General features: G+C 46.5%; 1 protein-coding gene across 1 annotated transcript in view; it reads right to left on the bottom strand.

Moving 5' to 3' along the window:
- LOC146808725 (cell adhesion molecule CEACAM6-like) overlaps positions 1 to 24,804 on the bottom strand; it is a 465,149-nt gene that overhangs the window by 246,790 nt on the left and 193,555 nt on the right. The window contains exons 4-5 of the mRNA XM_085615536.1: positions 12,169 to 12,444; positions 11,813 to 12,073 (exon numbers count right to left, since the gene is read on the bottom strand). Coding sequence (XP_085471662.1) covers positions 11,813 to 12,073; positions 12,169 to 12,444 — 537 coding nt within the window. The remainder of the gene's footprint in view (positions 1 to 11,812; positions 12,074 to 12,168; positions 12,445 to 24,804) is intronic.

Raw genomic sequence — 24,804 nt, forward strand, 5'->3', positions numbered from 1 at the left:
TGGCATTCTTCAGGACAGAAACACACGATCCAGGTATGGCAGCTGCACATGCGTGTACCACTAATCACAGTAATGTACCAGGCCTCTAAGTACCTGTAACAGAACTATAATATATATTTAAGATCTCTCAAATCATTAAAATAGGTAGATCAGGGATATATAGAGTTGACCATCAGATGGCAACACTTGCATGCTTGGTGAGAAAGTGACACTGCACACGTGAAAAAACATTGTTTTCATATAGATCAGGTTGTGAGACCCGCTCACAATATTAACCTATTATTGGGTCATCCCGGCCCAATGGAGGAAGGGCTCACAAACCCCTGCAGTCACACTCTGACATTGCAATGCAGCGGGGGAGGGAGGGTGGGTGAGGAGAGAAGAGTTATTTTTATTCAGTAAATCAAATACCTGTCCCCATTAACAATAATACAAAGTGGGATCAATATCCCTATACAAATCCTCCCTCTGACTTCGTCAAGGTGCGTTCCTGTGTGTAAACCTGACTGTGTCCACTCCTTCCTCCCAATGTGCAAGGGAGTTGGTGCATAGTCGGTTATTTGCATCACGGTACCGTTACCATTACATCACCATATGCAGCTGTTGCCTCTTTAACTCAAGGATGTTGACCCCTCGAGATTGCTGACACATTGGATGCCCTCGCCAAGGGTGAAGTCCTCCCTGCGTGCCACAGAAGTGTCATGTGACACCATCAAGGCAATCCCGGAGGGGCGCCTGTGCAGGCGCTCCATGGGGCTGTAGTCTCCTCTTTAAAGGAGCTTTCCTTACATATATAGCAGAGGAGCGTCAGGTGACATCATCAGAGTATCCCATCCGGAAGGCCAGTCCCGGGCGGGAACATGAGTCCCAGGCTCAATTAGAGCTGTAGTCTCCCATTTGGTAGCATTTCCCCTACACAACATCTGGGTTTAATAATACCAAGTAAGGATGATTATAGAAAGACCTAACTTTTGGGCGTGCCAATTTTGCATTTAAGCTCTTCACACCCAGGGAGGAGACAGAGAGGAGAAGGGAGAACAACTGTAGGTCAGGGCCCCTATGGCCCTTCCAGGATGGGCACAGTCGATGAGCACCATAATCAGATCTTTGAAAAAGGTAAGTGGACTCGCACTGGCCAGGGGGGATACTCAACTCACACCAGTTGTGACCATGGGATTTCATCATTCAGACCTTTTTCCCCATGTCCTCAGATGGTACACCCATGATTATGCATGTGTGAACAACTTCTTATGGATGTCTGGGGATGTCTCTAGGACCACCCTGGTCATATCCACATCTTTATGATTCAGTTCAAGTCAGTGGCTTGATGCTACTTGGTCCTAAAGCTTTCCTGCACAAGTAATAGGTCCATAATTGTCTCCTTTGTGGGAACCATGTACCCTGTTGTAGCACTTGTCCCGCTCAGAGTAGTGAAGCTCTAGAGATAGTTAGGTTGTCTGCAAGATACGCAGGGGTGCAGGTTGTCATCTCCAAACTGTCTCTGCAAGATCCTGCAGCTAATCTAAGCATGTTCTATGTTTCACCCAAGTGAACTCCCTTCACAAATTAACCATTTCTTATAGTAATGAATTTAGAACTGCTTTTCAGTCAGTCATTCAAGCTAAAATCAATAGTAAGAATATCATCTGTGTAGGTAACTCTAGAAGTCCCTCAAACCATAGAATAATGTGCTGCCTTCTGCATCTCAACACCTGAAATCAACCAGCTCTCAAATATTCATGGTCTCATGCAAAATACATGCACCAAAGACAACTAACTTCAATTTAACATTTTTGCTTGTAGGGTTGCACGATGAAATATTGTCGACAAAATAATCGAGTGCAATTATAAAAGCAACAAAATGTTTAGGGTACAGATATTGACTTCATATACTTTGGGGCATATTTATCATGGTTTTGCATTGCCCTTGCACCACGCAAGGGATCAGAACTGTGATGCAAAACCTAAAATGACGTTCACCAAGCCACACAAGGTCACCTTGTGTGGCCCTGTGTGGCTTGGTAAATGTGGAGTCACGCAAGGCTGTGCAAGTCAGTCCTTGCGTTACTCCGCCACAGGGTGGAGATCGGTGTCCCCATGCATTCACCCATGGATTTTGGCGCATACCCAGCTTTACTATCACTGGTAGACACGGGAATGCGTTAAGGACTCCTAACTTCTGTGAATACCGAAATGAGTAAGTGCTTTCTGTGAATACCAAAATGAGTAAGTGCCTTCTGTGAATACAAAAATGGTAGTAAGTTTAGGATTTAGCCTTAAGTTAGTTCTGTGAATCGGGCCCAGTGAGCGCAGCAGCGCCCCTTCCCCACAGGGTGCAGAGTGAGGCGCCCGAAGGCAACAAGGCAGGAGCACGTGCTCCTAGCTGCAGTGTGAGCGCTGGGGGGGTCCTACGGGGCTTTCCAGATATACCCCGACCGGCCAACCCCGCCCCGGCAACAAACAGCAACTGCCCCGGGAGAGCAGCAGCGCATCTCCCCGGAGCGGGCACAGAGCAGGACAGCGTGCGGCAAAGAAACAAAAGATAACAAACCCACCTGGTGGGCACAGAGAGGCTGAGTCAAGAGCCTCATCACTGGCTGCATTCAGTTCAAGCACCAGAGGCAGCACTGAGAAGTGCACAGATGTAGTAGGGACTTCCACCCTAGAACATTCCAAAAACAGCCCCAGGGGCCACACGCCACACGCTGCACGCCACACATGCTAGCAACTGGAAGTACATCAGGCCTCGGAGGTGAACTGACCCTGGCGCACCAAGGACAAGCCAAGGGGGTGAGAACCTCGCGCTTCCGACGAGGGCGGCCATCTTGCGCTAGCCCAGTGCACCAGGGAGTCCCCCACCCAGGACGGATGAAGAGCCACAACGACGGCGAGAGGCCATGTGCGCCCAAACCTTCTCCCTCACAAATCCGGTTCCCTTCCTGCCGAAACCGGGAGAACCGGCCATGAAATAGGAAGACTGGAAAGAATACTTCCTGAACTATCTGTCGGCGCTGGAAGACGAAGGGGACAAGGTCTTTCCGAGTAAGCGAAAAAAGAAGATTCTGCTACACAATTTAGGCCCAGAAGGCATCAGGGTGTACATGAACCTAGTGAAAAAGACAATGCCCGCAGATGATGATGATGTATTCCAACACGACATAGAAGACCTGGACAGCCACTATCAACCGGTGGTGTGCACGGCGATCGATCGCTTTAGCTTCTTTCAATGGAAACAGAATGCGGGTGAGTCAGTGGATGACTACGTAGCCGCACTGAAGAGGTTGGCGACCACATGTAAGTTCGGAGGACTCCATGATGACCTCATACGGGACCAAATCATCATGCACATGGTAAATACATCCATACAGGAGAAGTTGTGGGTCAGTGGCGATGCACCTCTCAAAGAGATAGTGGCGATGTTCAAAAAAGCGGAACTCTCGAAGAGGTGTGCGGAGGCCGCCAAAAAGGACAGTGCCAGCAGAGCCACAGTCGGCAAGGTCACAGAGGCCAGTACCCAAGAGCGGAGGCAGCTAGCACCGGGAGGACCAAGACAGCCCCAGAAACACGCCACAAGAATGGTCACGAACCAGAGAACCCAAGGAGAGGAAAAAAAAAGTTGCTACAGGTGCGGAAGCTGGGCACACGCTGCCAACGACAAACAATGTCCTGCCTTCAGAGCCAAATGCTTATACTGTAGAATAATGGGGTACTTTGAGAAAGTCTGTAGGCGCAAACCCCGGAAGACATCAGTCAAATACGTGGCACAAGACTCAGGGATCGAGGAAGGACGGGGTGAAGAAGAGGAGGACAGTTATCTGTGCATCGATGACCAGGTCCTGGGCATAGATGGTGTCAGGACGCGCAAACCGCTGTGTGAACTTTCCATAGGCGGGATCCAAGTCTCCATGGTTGCCGACTCAGGGTCCCCATACACCATCATACAACGCAGCATTTGGGACAGAGACTTTGCAAAGATCATAGACACACACCTTCTTCCTCCGGACATCCATCCGGTCACCTTCACAGGAGAACCCATTCCCATGGTGGGGTATTGCCCGCTACAGTTTGAATTCAAAGAACGCACAGCAGACGGGAAGCTATATGTGGCGGAGAAGGGACCCTCAGTGCTCGGGAGGGTAGATCAAGGTGAATTAGGGATCCAACTAAACCCAGGAGGCATAACGCAAGTGCTGATGATGGATCACGCACGAACAGACGAAGCCAACACGTGAAAGGCAGGTTTCCCAACGGTCTTTGGAGGCACCATTGGCAAGTTGACAAAGTTCACTCACAGGATATGCCTCAAAGAGGGGGCCCAGCCAGTGAGCCACAAAGTGCGGTATATACTGTTCAACTGTAGGGACGCAGTGCAACAAGAATTGCAATGCCTGGAGGACAATGAAACGCGGAGTGGCTGGCTCCACTGGTGGTAGCCCAGAAACCCAATGGGAAGGTACGCCTATGCATAGACCTGAGGGAGCTCAACAAGAACATAATAGTCGATAAGTTCCCGCTGCCCCGGATAAATGAAATGCTGGCCTTGACGAAAGGCATCAAATGGTTCTCTACCATAGACTTGACCTCGGCATACCACCAAATAGCACTACAACCTACGTGCAAGAAATGAACCTTGTTCATCACCCCGTTTGGGTGCCACCGGTTCCGGTGAATGCCATTCGGCCTAGCCTCCACGGCGGTCGTATTCCAAAAGTTGATGCATAAACTCTTCAAGGGCACGGAATGGGGTGCAATACTTCCAAGACGATATCCTAGTCATGGGGAGAACCAAATCGGACCATGATGCTAAGCTGACCAAAGTCCTGCACATTCTGGAGCGGAATGGTCTCACTGCGGAGTGGGACAAGTGTAAGTTCGGAGTGACATCAGTCTCATACCTGGGCCACGAGATTAGCGACAAAGGAGTCACACCCAAACAAGCGAATGCCAAGGCAATAAAGGACGCTACTACGCCCAGAAGCAAGGACGACGTCCGTTCTTTCCTCGGAATGGTGGAATTTTATAGCAAATTTGTACCTCATTTTGCCACCAAAATGCATAACCTGCGCCAGCTGCTGAAGGAAAAGACGACCTTTGCATGGTCGGAGGTGTCCCAAGAAGAATTTCAACAAATTAAGGAGGACATCTGTGAAACGGTGCCTCTGCATGGCTTCGACCAACATGCTCTGTCCATCCTCACCACAGATGTGAGTGACAGAGGGCTGGGGGCAGTGCTTATGCAAAGGTCCGAGGAAGGCGAGATGTCAACAGTCAGCTTTGCGTCCCGATCCTTAAGCCCGAGTGAAGAAAAGTTCAGTGCAATTGAAAAGGAGATGCTGGCGGAAATCTGGGCAATGGAAAGATTCCACCAATTCCTTTGGGGCTCCAGGTTCCTACTCAGGATGGATCACAAGCCATTGGTGAAGGTGCTCACATCCAGCAGACATGCGAGTGCCACGCCTCGCATAGCAAAAATGACACTGAGGTTGCTGAACTATGTGTACAATGTAGAGTATATCCCGGGCTCCAAGAACAAGGTGGCGGATTACCTCAGCAGGGCTGCGGCGATGGAGGATGTGCCAAAACCAACGGGCGAGGATGAATACACCATAGCCTTCACAGATGACCAGGAGGCTGTCATAAGTGCACAGGAGTGGAGAGAGGCATATGACAATGACGCGAGTCTCACAACACTTAAACGGTTCATAATTACGGGATGGCCAGAGAAGAAGCATCTGGGGCAGAACACCGCAAATTCCATGAAGTTCGAGAGTAACTGTCAGTTGGGGACAACAATGTATTCATACTGCAAGGAGACAAAGTAGTTCCGCCAAGTCAATTGATAAAGAGACTACTATCAATACTGCATGAAGGACATCTAGGCATCGTGAAAACTAAGCAGAGAGCCAAGAAAGCATACTTGTGGCCAGCTCTAGACAATCAAGTGGAGAAGCACGTCAGGGGTTGTGTCTTGTGCAGCAATGCAGACAAGACGCAGACCACTCTGCGTCCTCCATTGGGGAAATTTGCCCAGCCAGTAAATCCATGGGAAGAATTGGCAGTGGACATCTTAGGTCCCATTTTGGATGAACAGAGTATACCCAAATATGCAATTGTACTGGTAGACAGGTACTCAAAGTGGCCGGAAGTAGAGGTGTGCGAAAATGTGGACACTGACGCTGTACTGACATTCCTCATGGCCACGTTACTGAGAGAAGGAATACCAAGAGTCATAACCTGTGATAATGGGCCTCAATTTACATCAGACAAATGGAACGCATTCATGGAACGGAACGGAATAAGTATCAAGCACACCCCAGTATATCATCCAGCCGGTAATGGCCTAGCAGAAAGATTTAACAGGGTGATCATGGGGTCAGAACAGGCAGCGATCAATGCCGGGAAGAATTGGGAAGCTGAACTTAAAAGTACGGTATGGGCGTACTGGATCACACCCACCAAGACTGGATATAGTCCATTCAAAATACTGAGAGGAAGTGACCCCTTTACAAGAGACAATGTAGCATGGAAACGACGACTGATACAGAGTAAATGGTCGCCAGCAGTAGTGCGTAGCAATCTAGAAAGGGCACAAAAGATCTACACAGACCACTACAACAAGCGACACAATGTCAAGGTGGGGTCACTGGAAAAGGGAGAATGTGTCAGAGTGAAGTTGGCCCAGCTGAAAAGGAAGGGCGACAGCAAGTATAGCACACCGATGCAAGTACACAAAGTATACCCAAGATCAACCCGATTAAGCGATGGGAAGGAATGGCCTCAGGATAGAATGTCAAGGTGCAGCAAGGTGTTGAATTGGATTAGGATAGGAGACACACAATAGGAAAGAGAAGACGAAGAGAACCCGGAGAGGAGAGAACCTACTACGGAAATGGAAGCAACCAGTAGCTACACGAGGTGCACCTACACGGAAGAGACAAACACCACCAGTGTACCAAAAAAGGCAGAAGACAAAGGTACACGGGTGCAAGGGGAGGACCAAGGAGCAAGTGCAATGGCAAAGGGAAGCCAAACACAAGAGACACAAACCCGTGCCCTACCCAGTAGTGACAGAGATACCCGGACATGCACGCCGGTGAGATACACCCGCACCGGCAGGACAGTGGTACTGCCCAAAAAGTGTTGAGAGTTCGACATGAAAACATAACCGCCGAATGCAAGAACTATCACTGGACACTGTACAGTTTGGTTCATTGTTTGTTGCAGTGTCAATAAAGGAGGGAGATATGTAGAGTAGCGCTCTAGTGTTCCTGCCGCGTCACGGCAGAGAATGCTGGGAGCGCAGGCGGCCATGATGGCCAGTCAGTAGCAGAGCCGAGGGGCGAGCGCACGCCGTTCCCGGCGCTCCGAGAGCACAATAATTAAACACCCATATAGCACACTTGGTGTCTGCCTCTTTGTACCCAGGGCCTCCTACATCAGTCTTGAAAAGAATGCAGGTCATACAGAATTCGGCAGCACGTATCATCTTAAAAAGCACCGATAAGCAAGGACGGCACCAGCAGCCAAGCACTGGCTCCCGGTGTACAAGAGAACTCATTTTAAGACTTTATGCCTTGCACATAAAGGGATCCACAAAAAAGGTTCTAAATTGATCCAAGACGTTATTACCCTTTACAACCCAGTGAGCTTGCTATATTCCACTAATCAGCTGCTACTCACGGTCCCCAGAATTAAGGGAGCCAGGGGTTGTTCTTTTCCTTACATTACCCCAAAGCTTTGGACCTCTTACCCGCTACAAATGAGACAAAAGCAAACATAGAAAATCAACATAAATTACATTTCCATAAATATGTAATAACTATAGGTTAACACTATAATGTATATAAATCTTTAAAAACTAAAAAAAACAAAATCAATATATAAAATTATACACAGAATCATATTAAAAAGGTATTTGAAAAATGACAACATATTTTAATCACCAGCCACCATATCATCCTAAAATGTAATTTCACAAACAAATTAAATTACAGAGCAAAAGAAGCAAAAACATTTTTTTAGAGCCATAACACTCTAACAATAATTATTATACAAAAAAACCTTAATGATGATATGATATATCCAAATTCATAAAAGCAAGTAAATAAGTATTATAATCAATTCCCTATTTTACCAAACACCAAATATAAAATTATATATTCCAGAATGAAAAAAATCTTTTGAATAATTAATTATGAAATTAACAAATTAACATGTATGAAAAAATGTTTACTCAATTAAAAGAAAAATCATTAGAACACTTCCCCCATTCCACTACAGACCCCACTAACTGCCAAAAAGAAAGCACATAAAAAAAAACGTAAAATGTGTTACCAATTAAACAAAAACTAAATCACTCTAAAACTATTAAAAAATAATTTACATTAAAAAAATAACAACATATAACACAGAATCTAAAAAAATAATTACATTAAAAAAATATTATTGATATCCATATTTAAAAAATATATAAAATACTTTCAAAACATTATTATTGAGTCCGCTGGTCATGATCTGCTTTTGGCTATACCTAAAGGATACACCTTTTTAAGATTAGACAGAGAACGTTGTAGAGGAGGTGGCATAGCCATTCTTTTTAAATCTACTCTCTTTTGCACAATAAAACCTGTTTCAGTTTCTACAGATCCTTTTGAAGCGCTTTATTTTTGTATTACGCACACTCCGATGAGTTCTTTTTCTGGCATATTACTCTATAGACCCCCTGGGTCTAGAGTCAATTTCTGCCCAGAGCTTCTTAGAATTTTAGAACCCTATTTTGGTAGGCCTTACTTTACCATTTTGGGCGACATTAATTTCCATTTAGAGGATTCTACATCAAAAGACACCTCCTCTCTTATTAATTCCTTGGAGGCATGTGATTTTGTCCAACTTGTTCTTCATCCGACTCACCTGGCGGGGCACACCCTTGACGGGATCTTTACCAACGATTCCAGACTGAAAGTCGGTTTGCCGGTACCAATTACATGGTCTGATCATTTAGCAGTCCCGCTGTCCCTAGACATTTCCGGTCCTGATGTCACGGCTGACACCGGTAAAAAACAATTCAAAAGGAGCTTCAAAAACTTTACTAAGGAGACACTTGCTCCTTTTATCCGTAACATCAGTATCTCAACTAAACAGAAGGTTGATGACTCGGCTCAGGATTTAACTGATGCCATTATCAAAGCTGCTGATGCACTAGCCCCTCCTTCCCTTAAACCTGCAGCTAGACAGAAGCCATCCGCCCCTTGGTTCTCTGCCGATCTGCGGTTGCTCAGACAAAAATGTAGACAGAAGGAACGTGGCTGGCGTAAATCCTGGGATTTAAAAGATAGAGAAGATTATAAGAGCCTATTACGGGAGTATAGAAAGCGAATCATTAAGGAAAAACAGGACTATTTTTCTAACTTAACCTGTTCGTTAACATCTTCTAGAGAGCTTTTTAAAATTGTAGACTCCCTCTGCTCCCTTCAGATTCCTGATCCAGTAGTTGCCTCCCAGGAGCTATGCGATGATATATCGAATTTTTTCTATACAAAGATAGACGATATTTACATAGCCCTAAAGACGCAGAGGAACTCACTCAGTCTGGAGGATTCCGTGCAAATCACACGATTAGAGGCCTGGAATGTAGATTCCTCTCAGTCCCTTGCACACTTTCCGGCTCTTACGCTAGAAGATCTCAATAGTTTGCTGGATAAAACTAAATCCTCATCTCCCCTTGACCCACTGCCCCTCAAGGTGCTTAAAAACTGCAGAGAAATCATTCTCCCTCCGATGCTTGAGGTAATGAATGGAGCCTTGGAACAGGGCATTTTTCCATCACTTTGGAAGAGAGCCATCGTGAAGCCGCTTTTGAAAAAGACCACCCTGGACCCTGGAGTGCTGAAAAATTTTAGACCCATCTCTCTGCTGCCTGCCCCTGCTAAGATGTTGGAGACCCACTTGAACTTCCATCTTTCGAACTTCCTCGACGCTTCTGGCTTCTTGGATGGGTCCCAACACGGCTTTAGAACATACATAGCACGGAGTCTGCATTGACAAAAGTCATGGATAACATCCGCAGAAAAGTAGATTTGGGTCTTACTTCCGTATTGGTGCTGCTTGATCTTTCAGCAGCTTTCGACACCCTGTCTCCCCTGACTTTAACATCTAGGTTAAGGGAGGCAGGGGTAGTCGGATCAGCGCTCAGTCTCATTAGCTCCTTTTTACAACACCGAGAGCAACGTGTCATGCTAGGTGAATACCTCTCCCCTGTCAAGTCGTTGCAATGTGGGGTGCCACAAGGGTCGGCATTGAGTCCGACCCTGTTTAACATCTATGTGGCCCCCCTTGCAAGACTTGTAAGATCTCAGGGGATGGAGGTAGTGTCGTATGCGGACGACACGCAGATTATGGTATCCCTGACCCACTCTGTCAGTAAAACTGCCTCTAACTTTAGGGCCTGTATGCAACTTGTTGCAGATTGGATGGTTTCCAACTCCCTAAAGTTGAATGGGGACAAGACAGAGGTCCTGGTCTTTGGCAAGGACCAGGATATATGGTCAGATGATTGGTGGCCCCCCTCTTTAGGCAGCTGCCCTATACCTACCAAATCTGCTAGAAACCTAGGTGTCATCTTCGACACACAGCTCTCCATGGAGCTACAGGTGAATAGAACGGTGGCGACCTGCTGGGGTGTCATTAAGACCCTAAAAAGGATTGTGAACTATCTGTCCCCACAGGCGCGGAAACAGGTGGTGATTGCCCTTGTTGGCTCAAGGCTTGATTACTGTAACTCCGTGTACGCCGGAGCTAACAAGGGCCTGCTCCAGCGTCTACAGGTCATACAGAACGCTGCAGCGCGGTTCGCCCTTGCCTTGCCTTGGTTGTCATCAATGACCGTAGCGAGGAAGAACCTCCATTGGCTCCCCATTCCGTCAAGGATCACTTTTAAACTTCTTTGCCTTACATTTAAGGCTCTAACCGCAGGCTCAGCTGATGCTCTTGGTTCATTATTTACCAGATATGTTCCAAGTAGACATTTACGCTCCAGTGAACAATACCAACTGGTAATCCCTAGAGCCAAGAAGGCTAGATGGGGCTCTAAAGCCTTTTCCATATTAGCACCTCTTATGTGGAATTCACTCCCCCTTGAAATCAAGCGACTTCCTTCCCTTGACCTCTTTAGGAAGTCCTTGAAAACATGGCTCTTCGTTAAGGCATACCAGTAGGCTCTGTTTCTGTCTGCTATCAGCTACACATTTGGTTTAGGCGCCTTGACGCCCACTGGGCATAGCTGCGCATTACAAATAATATTTCATTCATTATGTTCTATATTCTGTCACATGATATTTTTGACATTAAAATATTTTTGACAAGTCGTGTCACGATATTTTGGCAGAATAAGCAGTGTATTTAATGGAAACATATGCATTTTGACAATTTCTCTTTTCCATTCTCTCATTTTGATGTCTCGCACTGCACAACCCCTACAGCTGGAGAGATGCGGAACCCATAAGACATGAATGAGAATATTTACATTGAGATCTTAATCAGATGTCCTATTTTGAAGAACTGGGATGGAGCTATCTTTCTCAGGGCATTATGTGAATAAGGGAAAGTAAGACTGAAAGAACGAATGAAGTAAAGCGAGAAGGGAAAGAAGAAGGGCACCTAGAGAAAGGAGACATTGCAGTAAATCAGACAATAGACGGGACAAACTATGAGGGAGGAAGGAAGTTGAAAGATGCTAAATTCATATCTCCAATTTCAGAAATGGTTTAAACCTGGAAGAAGTAGGCTCGGAGTCTTTAATTCCTGGAGTGCTTACCATTTACAGTTATAGGGACAGAAGCCTTCGCAGACAGGCCAGTGTCCCTGTTGTGAGCCACACATGTGTAGTTCCCGTTATCTCGCGAGGACACCTTCTCAATGGTGTATGTGTTACCAGGTCTGTTTAGTTCAGTGCCATTGAGAAGCCACTGGTACTGCGGTGCTGGTACAGACCCCGCAGAGCAGGATAAAGAGAGTTTATCCCCCACTTGCAACCACTGAGAGCCGGGTGGAACAATCTTCATGTCCTCCGGCCCATCTGGAATGAAACAGAGAGAGGGTCTGTGCGTTCAGAGTGTCTTTACCAAAGAAAGGGATGGGAGACGGTAGAGAGGGAACTCTGGGGATACGTACAGGCGACAGTCAGAGTCTGGGGGTCACTGGCGCTGCTGCTGATGGGGTTCTTGGCCTCGCACTGGTAGATCCCTGAATCCCCCCGGGACACATTGGTGATGGTCAGGGTTCTGTTATCCGGAGACTGAAGGATGTTTCCAGGTAGATCCGGGCTGTTATTAAAAGACCAGAGGATTGTGACGGCTGCGCTGGAGGTGACGCAAGTTATCTTCGCCGGACCCCGGTTCTCCACCAGCTGCGAGGGCTCAGAAGTCACTGTGGGCTTAGTCACAAGCTCTGCAACAAGATTAGAGAGACAGGATTAAATTGTGAGCAGTGTCCTATATATCTCGTTAAGGATGCATCAGGGAAGGGAATGGTAAAGAACAAGGGGAGGACAACATTTCGCCAGTTTATTTCCCATAATCTCAAATCGGTTTTGCGTTTATATCAATGGTGACATAATCTCCAGAATAGGGTGACCACGGTTTGTAATTCACATGGTCCATCCGTAACTGAAGCCCAATGTCCATTGTCCATAATGACACTTATAAGTTGCGCTTTTTGTTTGTAATTTCAACTATGCCAGACACAAATCTCTGAGGCCTATTTGTAGCCCTTGACTCCTGGAAATGTTTGGCCCATTTCTACCACCATTTACCCCCCCTGTTGCCTGCTGTCTTTTTCTGTCTCATGTCCTGATTATTTTCACTCTCTATAATGTGTTTATCTTGCTTCTTATTCTGCACATTTCACGCTTGCCCTCTCTCTCTTAAGCTTCTTGTGAGAAGGGACCCACAATAAGGACAGCTTCGGACTGTGGTGTTGGATGAATATACCTAATGTTTTTTTTTAAGACCTCGTCCACCCAGCATCTCACCTCCTTTAGCCTGGCTCTCCAACTGTCATCTCTGCTCCTTGAGGTCACTATCACCGCACCACCTTCTACTCCCTGACCATTGTTCACACTCAGTCTAAGGCACAATCTATTACTAAGCAAACACGAGGAGATAATGGACGGAGAACTGAAACTTTCCAGATACGCACCTACAGTCACAGATCTGGGTTGAATCCATCATCGTTCTTTAGCTCACTTCGCCACCTCAGTTCAGACCCAGCTATATGCAAATCAGCCTTGACCCTATGCCTCATGGGAAAAGTCCAGCCTGAACTTGCTCACTTTGCCACTGGATTCAAGCTAGCCTGGCTGATGAGGTGGTTTAACCCGGAACCGGTCCCAGGATGCTTGTTTCCGGTCCAGGGAAGACCTGGCTAGGCACTTCAGGCTGGAGTGTCTGAAAAGTTTCAGAGCTCCACCCATCATCTCCTTTTGTTTGCTTTGTGCGCCCGAAGATGGCAGCGTATGCTCAGATGTGGGTCCTTGCTCACTTTGCCACTGGATTCAAGCTTTCCTGGCTGATGAGGGGTGTTACCTGAAACCGGTCATCTCCTAGTGTTTGCATAATCTATTACTACACTAAGATACATACCACATACCTCCACCTTACAACATAACATTAAACAATCTTATTTCTGCAATATTGTTTAAGTAAGACAAATAAAAATGTAAAAAATATAATACTGAACATTTGTTTAAATTTAACATTCAAAAGACACATAATGAAACATTTGTTTTAGCTCAACATGCAGTGTTTTATGTCTGATCATACACCGCCAAATTATTTCACATAATCTTTCAAATACGTTAGTGACCTAGTTTCTCTCTGTGGTCTTTGGCTGTCAGTTTCATCAAACACCTTATTGTCTTTTCCACCTACTCCATTTGAGTTTTTCAATTCCCCCTGTTTAGATGAACCTTGTGGACTCACTGTTTCAATAACATTTATTTTCCCTTTCCCTTTATATGGAACCACTCTGTTTAGGAAAATAAACCCTAAACTAACCACTCACTGCAAAGAAAATAATCACACTGAGAATGAGAATGATTTGATGTGGATTGTGATTGATAAACCTTACCTTCCACCTACGGCGAGTGACGTCACTGACCTACCTTTCCGGAAGGAGCAAAGGTGGGTGCATAGACTGAACAGCAGTAGATTGGGGTTGAACGACTCCATTCCATGGCGTCAGTTGAATAACATGACAAAAACTTAGAACAGGTCTACTAACACTTCGGAACAGAATTATATAAATCCAGGGATTAAGAGACCGTGGGTTCTTCACACGATTAGTTCCAAAGGAAACAGAAGAAGCACAAAGGGTCATGACTATGATGCAGGACAGACAAAACAGGGTTATGGTGGATTAGATACTCAGGTCAATAGGGACATATTACCATGTGTCCTATTTCAATCACAAAAGCACCTTTACAGGCTTTAAACTGAGGCCCTTTTGCCGAGATATTAGTCCATCAGTCCATAAAAATAATGTTTCACTGGCAGAACGGTTAAATCTAAAGGATACTCACCAGTCTGTAAAAATAATGTTCCATTGACAGAATGGGTAAAATCTGAAGAACACCTACCTACTTCATTGTCGAAATGAGTGATCGTATGTTTTCTAGAAGGAAAGAATTTAAGGAGATTCCTCCCGAGTGACTTTGATACGTAAACTCTAAAAGGGCCATCTGCTGAGATGGTTAGGAATGTGGGTTACAGGTCTAGTCTTGCACGCCCAGGAACAGGAACCAGAAGCGATCACAAGGCCCGGCACACTCCAAATAGGCAGGCACAGTGGCACACCATTATCGTCGGAGAACTCAGAGTGGCACAAAAGGCACACTGACCGTTGACGAAGTAAGTTAGGGTCCATATAGAGCACCTGAATGAGTGTGTACATGAGAGGAACATAGTCATTTTGACGGTGGGACTGGCAGTGGGCGGGAAGACTTCCCCCTCATTTTTAGTATCGGCAACATTTGGAAAGAGACAAGCAGGATCCACTGCATCTCCATGCAGTATGTCTCTTGGCGGTTTCCCCACCAGGGTCAAGAAGGAGATGCGGAATTTTTCCCATAAAAGGAGCCATGATGGTGAGCGAGAGGTTGATTAGATACTCTCTTCACAACCTCTTCGCCCGTAGACAGTGGGCACCTTTCAGGTGCAATGCGACTTAGACCAACACGCCCTTCAGAACAACTACCTTTAAAAAGGAGGCTTTTGTTACGAGTACACCTTCGAGCATCTGAATCTATGCATACATTAAAGATCAGACATCGCCAGTATCAATGGCCCCGATTCACAGAACTAACTTAAGACCAAATCCTAAACTTACTACCATTTTGGTATTCACAGAATGCACTTACTACTTCTGGTATTCACAGAATGCACTTACTACTTTTGACATTCACAGAATGAACTTACTACTTTTGCTATTCACAGAATGGGCTTACGACTACTAACTTTACGTTCGCACTCGGGCCGGAATTTCCGCCCCCGAAGCGGAAATTCCGCATCTGGAGCGGGAAGTCCGCTTCCGGGCCAGAAGCTCCGCTCCCGGGCCAGAATACATGAACTGTGGCCATTGATCATTTGAGTCAAGGGTAAACACCTGTCCAAGTCCCTACCATCCCCCACCATGCATCAGCTGACACACTCTAGCCAATCCTAGCTCTGCAGCATGAATAACTGCAGAGCAGACACACACAAACCCTTTCAACATGTCACTGAATGTGTTTGTTGCACTGCCCCTTGCCATGCGGCAAAACTACTTGAGGAGGAGGAGGAGGAGAGCAGAGAGGATCTTTAGACAGAGGATCAACCTATTTGGAATTTCCAGTCAAGATGTAAGGGCCAGGTACCGTTTCCCTCCGGAAGTCATCTTGGATATGGTATGTGAGTGGGAGCAGGAACTTGACTCTGTGACCTGCTGCTCACATGCAATCCCAGCATATCTCAAGATCCTCTCTGCGCTCCATTTCTTTGCCACTGGGTCTTTCCAAAGGGTCTCCAGTGACCATGTGAGTATATACCAGGCGAGCCAGTCGCAGTGCCTGCATCATGTACTGAGATGCATCACTGCTAAAGCCCACAGCCACATACAAATGCCACATACACTGGCCCTGAGACAAAGGGCAGCACGAGATTTCTATCTCATTGCACAATTCCCATGTGTGCTGGGTGCAATTGATTGTACCCATGTGGCCCTTCAGCCACCCTGCCGCATTGCACACATCTTCTGCAACAGACACCGATGGCATTCCATCAACGTGCAAGCTGTCTGTGATGCCAGTGGGAGGTTCATTAATTTGCATGCGGTGTTCCCAGGCAGTACCTATGACAGCTTCATATTCTGCATGTCACCTCTTGCCTGGCGGATGGCTGCGGGAGAATTTGGCAACATGTGGCTACTGGGTAAGTACCAAGCATTAAAAATGAGGTAAATGTGTTGTTGAAATGTCTGAATGCCCCCCAACATAAACCATTGTACAATTAGAATCATAAAGCTACATACATGGGCCAACAGATACTGCATGTAATAAAGTATAGATCATGTCATGTGCAAATCAAAGAGGGAAATGTAACCAACTGCCCTTTCTCCACTCCTCAGGTGACGCTGGGTATACACTCTCCCCACATCTCGTCACCCCTTACAGGCGTGCAAACACTGTACCACAGCGTAGGTACGATAGGGCACACATACGGACTCGAGCCATCATAGAGCGCACTTTCGGTCTGTTGAAATCGCGATTCAGATGTCTCGACTGTACAGGGGGTGTGCTGCTGTATCAGAAGTCGTGTGCAAGATCATATTAGCCTGTGGTGTTTTGCACAACATTGCCGTAACTCATGGCTTACACATACCGCTGGAACCTTGGCTAGCTCTGAATCTGGGAAACCAGGCCATTGCACATAACCGAGGTCAGGGCATGCAAGTCTGTGATCAGCTCGTTGCCACGTTTTTCACATGAGCAACCTGTAGTGTCATGGACAAAATGTGGTTTGCTGTCTGTTGCCAATGATGAAACTTGGATATACACGACTGTGTCAATAAATTCCTTCCTGAGACGACTTTGCAAGCCACACTAACTGCATGTAAATCACAGCTGTTGACAGTAGTCAAAAGTTTGAGCGTGCTTCAGCTCATGTGCCCATGTCAGCGATCAGTGTAGTGGATATCCCTAAAGAATATTTTGACGCAGATGAAAAACGATACATGTTCTGAGAGACCTAGCTGGACCTCATGAGGATGGGTCACTTAATCACAAAAGGCCATAACCATTGCATTGTAGGGCCTGTGCCCTCAACAGATTTGACTCCCCCACAAATGATGGGCCTACAACGTGAGTGATGCTGTCATGGGTGAATCAGGCACTATGTGTCTGTGATATATCCACACTGCTCCACCCCAATGTTACGTAACACATCACACAACTCTGGTAATGAGCACCCAATATGGACTACATGTTCTTGCCCCTTTACTTTTTACTTTGTTCATTAATGTGTTGGAGGAAGCCCTAAAATTGGTTGTGTCAGACGCCCCTCAGGTTGAAGGGACAAGCGTACCCGTGTTACTATATGCGGATGATTCTGTGCTGCTGTCCAGGACCCTAGTTGGTCTCCAACGCTTAATGAACAAGTTCTCTGATTTTATACAGGAGAGGAAGCTACTTATTAATATTAAAAAGACACACACTATGGTTTGTGCGCATGTTCGGAAGAAAAATACCCTCCTTTTATATTAACTGCCAGAAATTATCAAATGTGGACACATTTTGTAAAACAATTTATGGTCCCAAGAATTTACCAACGTTCGCTCCAAGATGACGAAGAGTGCTTTTGGTATTTTTAGATTTGCCAATAAGTTAGGAGATAGACGCATTGGTGATATGTTAAAAACTTACCAGGCCAGAAGTGCGTCTACTGCCCTCTATGGCGCGGGTGTATGGGGTCACCACCCGCACCCGTGTATCCAATTAGAGAAAAACCGTTTTCTCAAAAAACTCCTTTGCCTACCCCACTCTGCTTCCACTGAGATTATTCACCAGGAACTCGGAATTAATTATTTGTCCGACCTGGTGTCTTTAAAACCCCTAACGCTATGGCATTCCATCTGGCGGAAAGAGGAGTCTTCCTTTAGTAGAGCTGTAATTGAGGATTGTCTTCTCCTGGATAATTTCCGTAAAATACCATGGTTAAAATTCGTGTATAGTTCCTTCCAAAATATATTTAATTTTAATATTCTTACAAACGCACTTGCTGCTAATAACACACCCAAAAGTGAGCTGAGGCTTACTTTTCTACGGCACAAAGCCAGCGAGCGAGTCTCTATTTTAGAACAATCTCCCCTGCTCATTTTTTATAATCGTTTTAATAATTAGCAAGGATTTAAACTCTATCTTGGCCTGATTACACGTAGTTCGCATAGATTTTTATTAACTAGGTTGCGATTAGGAATTATACACCACTTGGTGGCTTTTCCAAACATAGAAACGCATCCAGAAGGGCCCTGTCCTTGTGATGGTTCATCAAAGCAATGCACCTTTCATTTTCTTCTTATATGTAAATTTTATTTATCTTGGCGTATTGTATATTTAAAACCTCTTTTTATGAAGTATGGGACTTTCACGGTTAATCATGCTATGGAACTGATTTTTAACCTGATTTATCCTGATGTTTGTTTTTTCACTGCCACTTTTCTTTCTAAATCTATTAGAGCCCGGAAATGTATAATGTTTTAATTTATGCCTGTATGGATCATATTATATTTATGATTTGTATGTACTTTTATGGTCATATTCATGTACCGAATAAAGTTTATTGAACTGAACTGACTACATGTACCATAATGCAATGTAGGAGAAACTGAAACTGCTGTTTGATGTTGTGTCAGCCCCCCCTTCCGTGCAGAAATGTCATTAAATGGTCTCTTCCTCCTTTTGTTACATATTCATAATTCTCACCTGCACTGTCATTTCATTTTTATCCACAACAGAACAGCAGGATGGCAGTGGATTTGATTTCTGATTGTGGATGGATCAGGATGAATACAAAATGGCTGCCAACTATTTCCTTTGATGTATTTCCTGTCTCCCACTCCCTGTAAAACATTTCCTGTATGAAATAATGTGTTCCGTGTCATTTTCGGAGTTTACGGCCCGAAATCGGAAGTCCCGATTCTGGATCGTAATGCGCGTGTGCGGACCCTCCGCTCCGGAACCGGAAACTGTGTTTACGGGCCATAAACTACGAAAATGACTCGGAACACATTATTTCATACATAAAATGTTTTATAGGAAGTGGGAGGCAGGAAATACATCACAGGAAATAGTTGGCAGCCATTTTGTGTTCATTCTGAGTCATCCTCTATCACAGATCAGATCCTCTGACATCCTGCTGCTCTCATCATTCTTACTTGCCCTAAAATGGCTGAGGGTTACGAAGAGAAAGCACCCCCTTTCACTGAAAGGGAATTAGACATCTTGGCTGAGGGGGTGCTGGCCAAACATCCTCAGCTATATGGGGACCCAGAACACCAGCTGAGCAATGCAGCCCGGGCCAGGCTATGGGCCAACATCGGGGAGCGCTGCAGTGCAGTGAGAGTCTACACCAGGAGTGCTAAGGTATGCCACAAGTGCTGGGAGGACCTAAAACGCTGGTCCCGGCACAAGGCTGAGGATCTGGTGGGCCTGTCTTCCCAGCACCATGTGCATCATCCTCGCCTCTCTCCACTGTACAGGAGGGTCCTGCGAGCAGCTTGGCCGACCCTCCATGCTCAGCTGGAGGAGCATGAGCAGCAGGGACCTGGTAAGTGCATCATATGCAATATGTGTCTGGGAGTATGATGTGAGTGAAACAGTGCTGTACCATTGTGTGTCCCATGCCTCTATTCACCGATTCCGTGTCCATGCAGCAGTCACCAAGATTTAAAAGGCACCTGTGGTATATGGACTGTACAGGGCAGAGTGCATTTTGGGAGTTGTAGTTTCTTCATGACAACTGGCTAAATGAGCCACAATTGTGCATTCATACGGAAATCTGCTCTGCCAGCACCACTACAATTGGAACAAGGAAATCATAACTGATGTGTGCATTGGAAGAGCAATGGTACAGACACTGTTCAGTGTGTGCATGGCAGGTCAAAGGGTATTGGATGCTGTGACTTGCATTGCATTTGTAGAGTTTGGGTTCCAATTGAGACAGATCATCATGTGCCATGGAGTCAAGACAGACTTTGACATCCTTGCATCACTCTTAAGTGCTTCTAACTTTGCAAGGTGTGTCCACTGACAGACGTCTCACCCTCAGTGGCCTGTATGACATTTCACATGTACAGGTAGCTGTCACAACAATCCCCTACTCTTCAACGGGGTACTGCACTACCTTATCAGTCACCAAAGCCAATATGTGCCACTGGATTGTCAGATTATGTGTGGGGACAGCAAAAGGCTAGACTCACAATGTAGCTAAAGAAATAGCCCAGACCCTATGTGGATGTGTGACCCACATTCGGCACTTGTCTTGTTCCATACAATGCTACAAAGCAGATGACACTTGTCCAGACGTTAAATTGCTGCAACTCCCTATGAATGGCCAAAATCGAATAAATCTGGACTCTTCATGTTCTCCTTTGCTGGACTGGTTTTGGAACCTTGACATGTAGCAGTGACAGGACACAAGATCACAAGAATGCCAAGGTTGAGGGTTGGCCAATACAATTGTGTGAGCCACAAACATTCACATGAGATGTCGATGTCAGACTCAATTCAGTAAATGACAGTGAACATACACTTAATGTGAGTTCATAGACACTGACAACTGTAGAGTGTGATCAGAGGAAAACAAAGTCTGACCTTGGCTCATCTATGTATGTGTCTCGTCCTGCATGAAACAACCACCACATTAGGATTTTGCTTACATTTCAGCAGGCACAGCTGGCGAAATGGAAGGACAGCAGGACCAGGACCAGGTCCAGAGCGCGAGGCCATCAGTGTGCCGGCAGCTACACCCTCTTTCCACCAGCAAGGAAGAAGAGGATGAGGAGGGACCCTCAACATCAAGAGGCAAGGGGATTGCACCCACCCGGCCTGACAAGGAACACCCTGATGCTGGTGCTACCTCCCGGGTGGAGGCTGCGGACATTGAAGGGGGGAAGAATCCGACACCTCTGCCTATGATGTGGTGGAGAGCTACTCTCCCCCAATACTCAATCTGGGCCTGCCATCAGCCCCTCCCTACCTCTAGAGCCTCTTATTCCATCGGGGGCTCCAGCAGCATCCCCTGCAACCAGTCCCCCTCATCGTAGCTGCCAGCTCGACAACATTGGCTCCAGACCTGAGGCACCACATCCCTCCTGTCCCCCCCAGGCCCCTACCGTTGTTGTTCCTCCTGTGGCTGTGCCAGGGGACTTGAGGTGGATGTGTGAGGGTCAGTCAGACATGTCCACTCGCATCATACTACAAGTGTGTATGGAGGTACGCATGATGCGAGAGGACATTGTCCGATCTCCAGTGCTTAATTTGTGCCGGTGATTTCCGGTGCTTAGCACCGGCACCTAATTATCAGGGCCGGGTCTACACACTCAGGTGCACGTAATTAAAATGTAACTTACTTGCTTCGGCAGCTTCGCTAATGCTACGGTAACGGGACACTGCTAAAACTCAAGTGTTTAACAGCTGTCTGCAGACTGTATGATCGATGACACTGACTTAATCACAGTCACTTCATTTTGCTTTTGCGGCTGGATTGTTGATGTGGAGCCGCGGGACACTGTTGGGCAGCGCAGCCAGGCTTTTTGGTTCTCGCTTCTCGGGCCTCGGGGGCTGGGGGCGCGGGGCTCTACAGGCAGCGTGCGCACTGCGCAGATGTTCTCAAATTGTGCTTTGATTGCGCACGCCACGCATTCAGTGCCACGCCCCAGCATAGCGCTGCCGCACCTAGTCTTCGTGTTGGTTCAACACTTCCTCGCCATTCACAAACTTCACACTCACAAATACTGAGTGAGTGACCCAGCCGGACGACGTTGTGAGCCCGTTAGCCAGGATCTGGCAACCGCGGCTGCACCAGGTGAGACTTGAGACTGAGTGAGAGTGAGAACTTGAAGACAGGGCCCCGGCCTCCTAGTCCTAGCAGGCCTAAGCCCTGCGAAAGAGACAGACAGTTAATAAAGCTGCGCAGCAGTCGGCAGTGCAAATTTGCATAGAGAGGGACTGAGAGTCCAGACTACTCCTCACGAGTGCCACGGCGACCCACGTCCCACTCACTCAAGTTAGTGATTCCCCGCCACTGTCTCCGGCGCCCGGCTGTCCCATTCCCATCATCCTGTCTACTCCGAGTCCCAACCGGTTTGCGAATAGGGTGATCAACGGGCCCGGTTCTAGCGGGTGGGCCACTGGGCCGGGTGCGCCCGGCTGTCCCATTCCCATCATCCTGTCTACTCCGAGTCCCAGCCGGTTTGCGAATAGGATGACCAACGGGCCCGATTCTAGCGGGTGGGCCACTGGGCCGGGTGGGCCAGGTCCACCCAAACATGAGCCTGGCCTTCGCAGTGAGGGATTGAAGACAGGCGCGCAATTTCAAAGCACAGGTCGTGTGTGTCTGCCCGGGCCGAGATAGCTTCTAAGGAGCGCACACACATTCAGTTTTAGATTATCGCAGCCGCACCCGAGTACTTCACACTTCACAGGTCTTTAAAAGACCATTTATATGTTAACGAGGCTTTGTTTATTGTTTCACCGACCCCTTCATCTCCACATGGCAAAGGCCACAGTGTTCTGCTGCGTGGATATTTCTTTTTCTATGCAGCGCAGGAGAAAATAAGTTTGTTTATTCCTATTCACCTTTCCTAACCCATGCAGCTGCCTATCACACCAGGCTGTGACACAAAGTTTGACTAATGGAGTACGCGAGTAGGTAAGAGAATGTGTTACTACTAGTTTTTCTTTTTAAAAGCTGCGCAGGCCCAGCAGGACACATACTTCATAAGTGCTTCATTTAGACAGTTTTTAGCATTATCATGACCGATGCAGGACAACAATAAGACAATACAAAATACCCAGATAACGCTGGTGGTAAATGATCCTGCTGGAGAGCAATCATTTGTCTGTTAGTAGTTTTTAAATGCAGATGAACTGTATTTTATGTGGAAGCTCAGTGGGTTACGCCTTTGTCACAGAGATCCTTGTGTTACTTGCAGTTCAGAAGGTACAATCCAAACATAGGACAGTGACCAATGAACTGGCACCAAAGAGCTGCATACAAACATGAATGGTATAGTTAGAACTTCCCCAGTCTTTCATTATTCTAATGTTGCTAAAATGAGTATGTTTGGGCAGATAGACATTTTTATCAGTAAAGCTGACCCCCATGGAATACTCTTTAAATCCTAAGGTTGTGTTTCTCCAGCCCAAACCCTCGTAAAATTTCCGGCCCACAGGTATGGATGACATGAGATTCATACACCTTGTAATCCTCATTGGCTTATGTGACATTCCCTGTAGACTGATTTACATACTTGTGTGATTCATTGTCTCCTGTATAATGTGTGAGTGATGTAAAGTACTGTGACACCCTACAGTGATATGAGTAGCGCTATACAACAAATGAAATGCATATGAGAGAGGGGCTACATAAAGATGAGGGGCACTGTTGGAGGGTGGCAGTGAGGGAATCTGAGGAAGAGGTCAATAGGGGGAGGGGCTATGGAGCGATGAGGGACACTGTTGGAGGGTGACAGTTTGGGAATCCGAGGAAGAGGTCATGGGGTGGAGGAGGGAGCTAGGGAGAGATGAGGGACACTGGTGGAGGGTGGCAGTGAGGGAATCCGAGGAGGAGGTCATGAAGGGGAGGGGCTACAGAGAGATGAGGGGCACTAGTGGAGGGTGGCAGTGAGGGAGTCTGAGGAGGAGGTCATGAGCGGGATGGGCTACAGAGAGATGAGGGACACTGGTGGAGGGTGGCAGTGAGGGAATCCGAGGAGGAGGTCATGGGGGGAGGGGCTATGGGGAGATGAGGGGCACTTGTGGCATGTGGCAGTGAGGGAATCTGAGGAGGATGTCAATAGGGGGGGGCATGGAGGGATGAGGGGCACTGTTGGAAGGTGGTAGTAAAGGTTATTTACGGAGAGAGAGGTTATTGGTGCGGCGCCAAAAAAGACTTTCGCATCAGCGCTGAAGCCGGCCCTGTCATGGCCTTTCTGTTTTTCTTTATTTAATTAGCAGTCGGGGTCATAAGGGCTACTGTGGAACATACTTTGAAGTGCGTGCTAATTATATTTAGCACTATATTCAATGTTTTAAGTTTGAAGGTGATTTTACTAATGTTTTTACCGGGATAAACAAGCCTGTAAGGGAGTGCGTTGCAGAGTCCAGGGTCAGGTGGAGGTAGTAATGAAGAGGGATTCTCCCTGAAGGCTCGCACAGAGGGAGCCCGAGAAGTGTCACTTGCCTGATACTCCCACCTCAGAAACCTCCCCTTCCCATCAAAGGAACATTACATGGAAAAAACACTTTTTGAGAGTGATAATATTTAGAAAGAGATTTGGAAAAGAGTGCGTTTTATAGCTCCATGCCAGGGAGTAAGTTATAGTAGCAAGCCCAATTGTTAATCATCTTTTTTTAATTGTTTCTCTAAAAGTAATCGCTTTAACTCTGCTTTTTATGAATCCCAAACCCCTTCGGCCACTGGAAGTGACAGTGACTCATTCAAGTGTATTTCATGATTTTATTCAGCTAATCTGTTCTGATTTGACTAGTGTTTG

This window comes from Triturus cristatus, chromosome 7 (genome assembly GCF_964204655.1).
Source record: "Triturus cristatus chromosome 7, aTriCri1.1, whole genome shotgun sequence".
Classification (NCBI taxonomy): domain Eukaryota; kingdom Metazoa; phylum Chordata; class Amphibia; order Caudata; family Salamandridae; genus Triturus; species Triturus cristatus.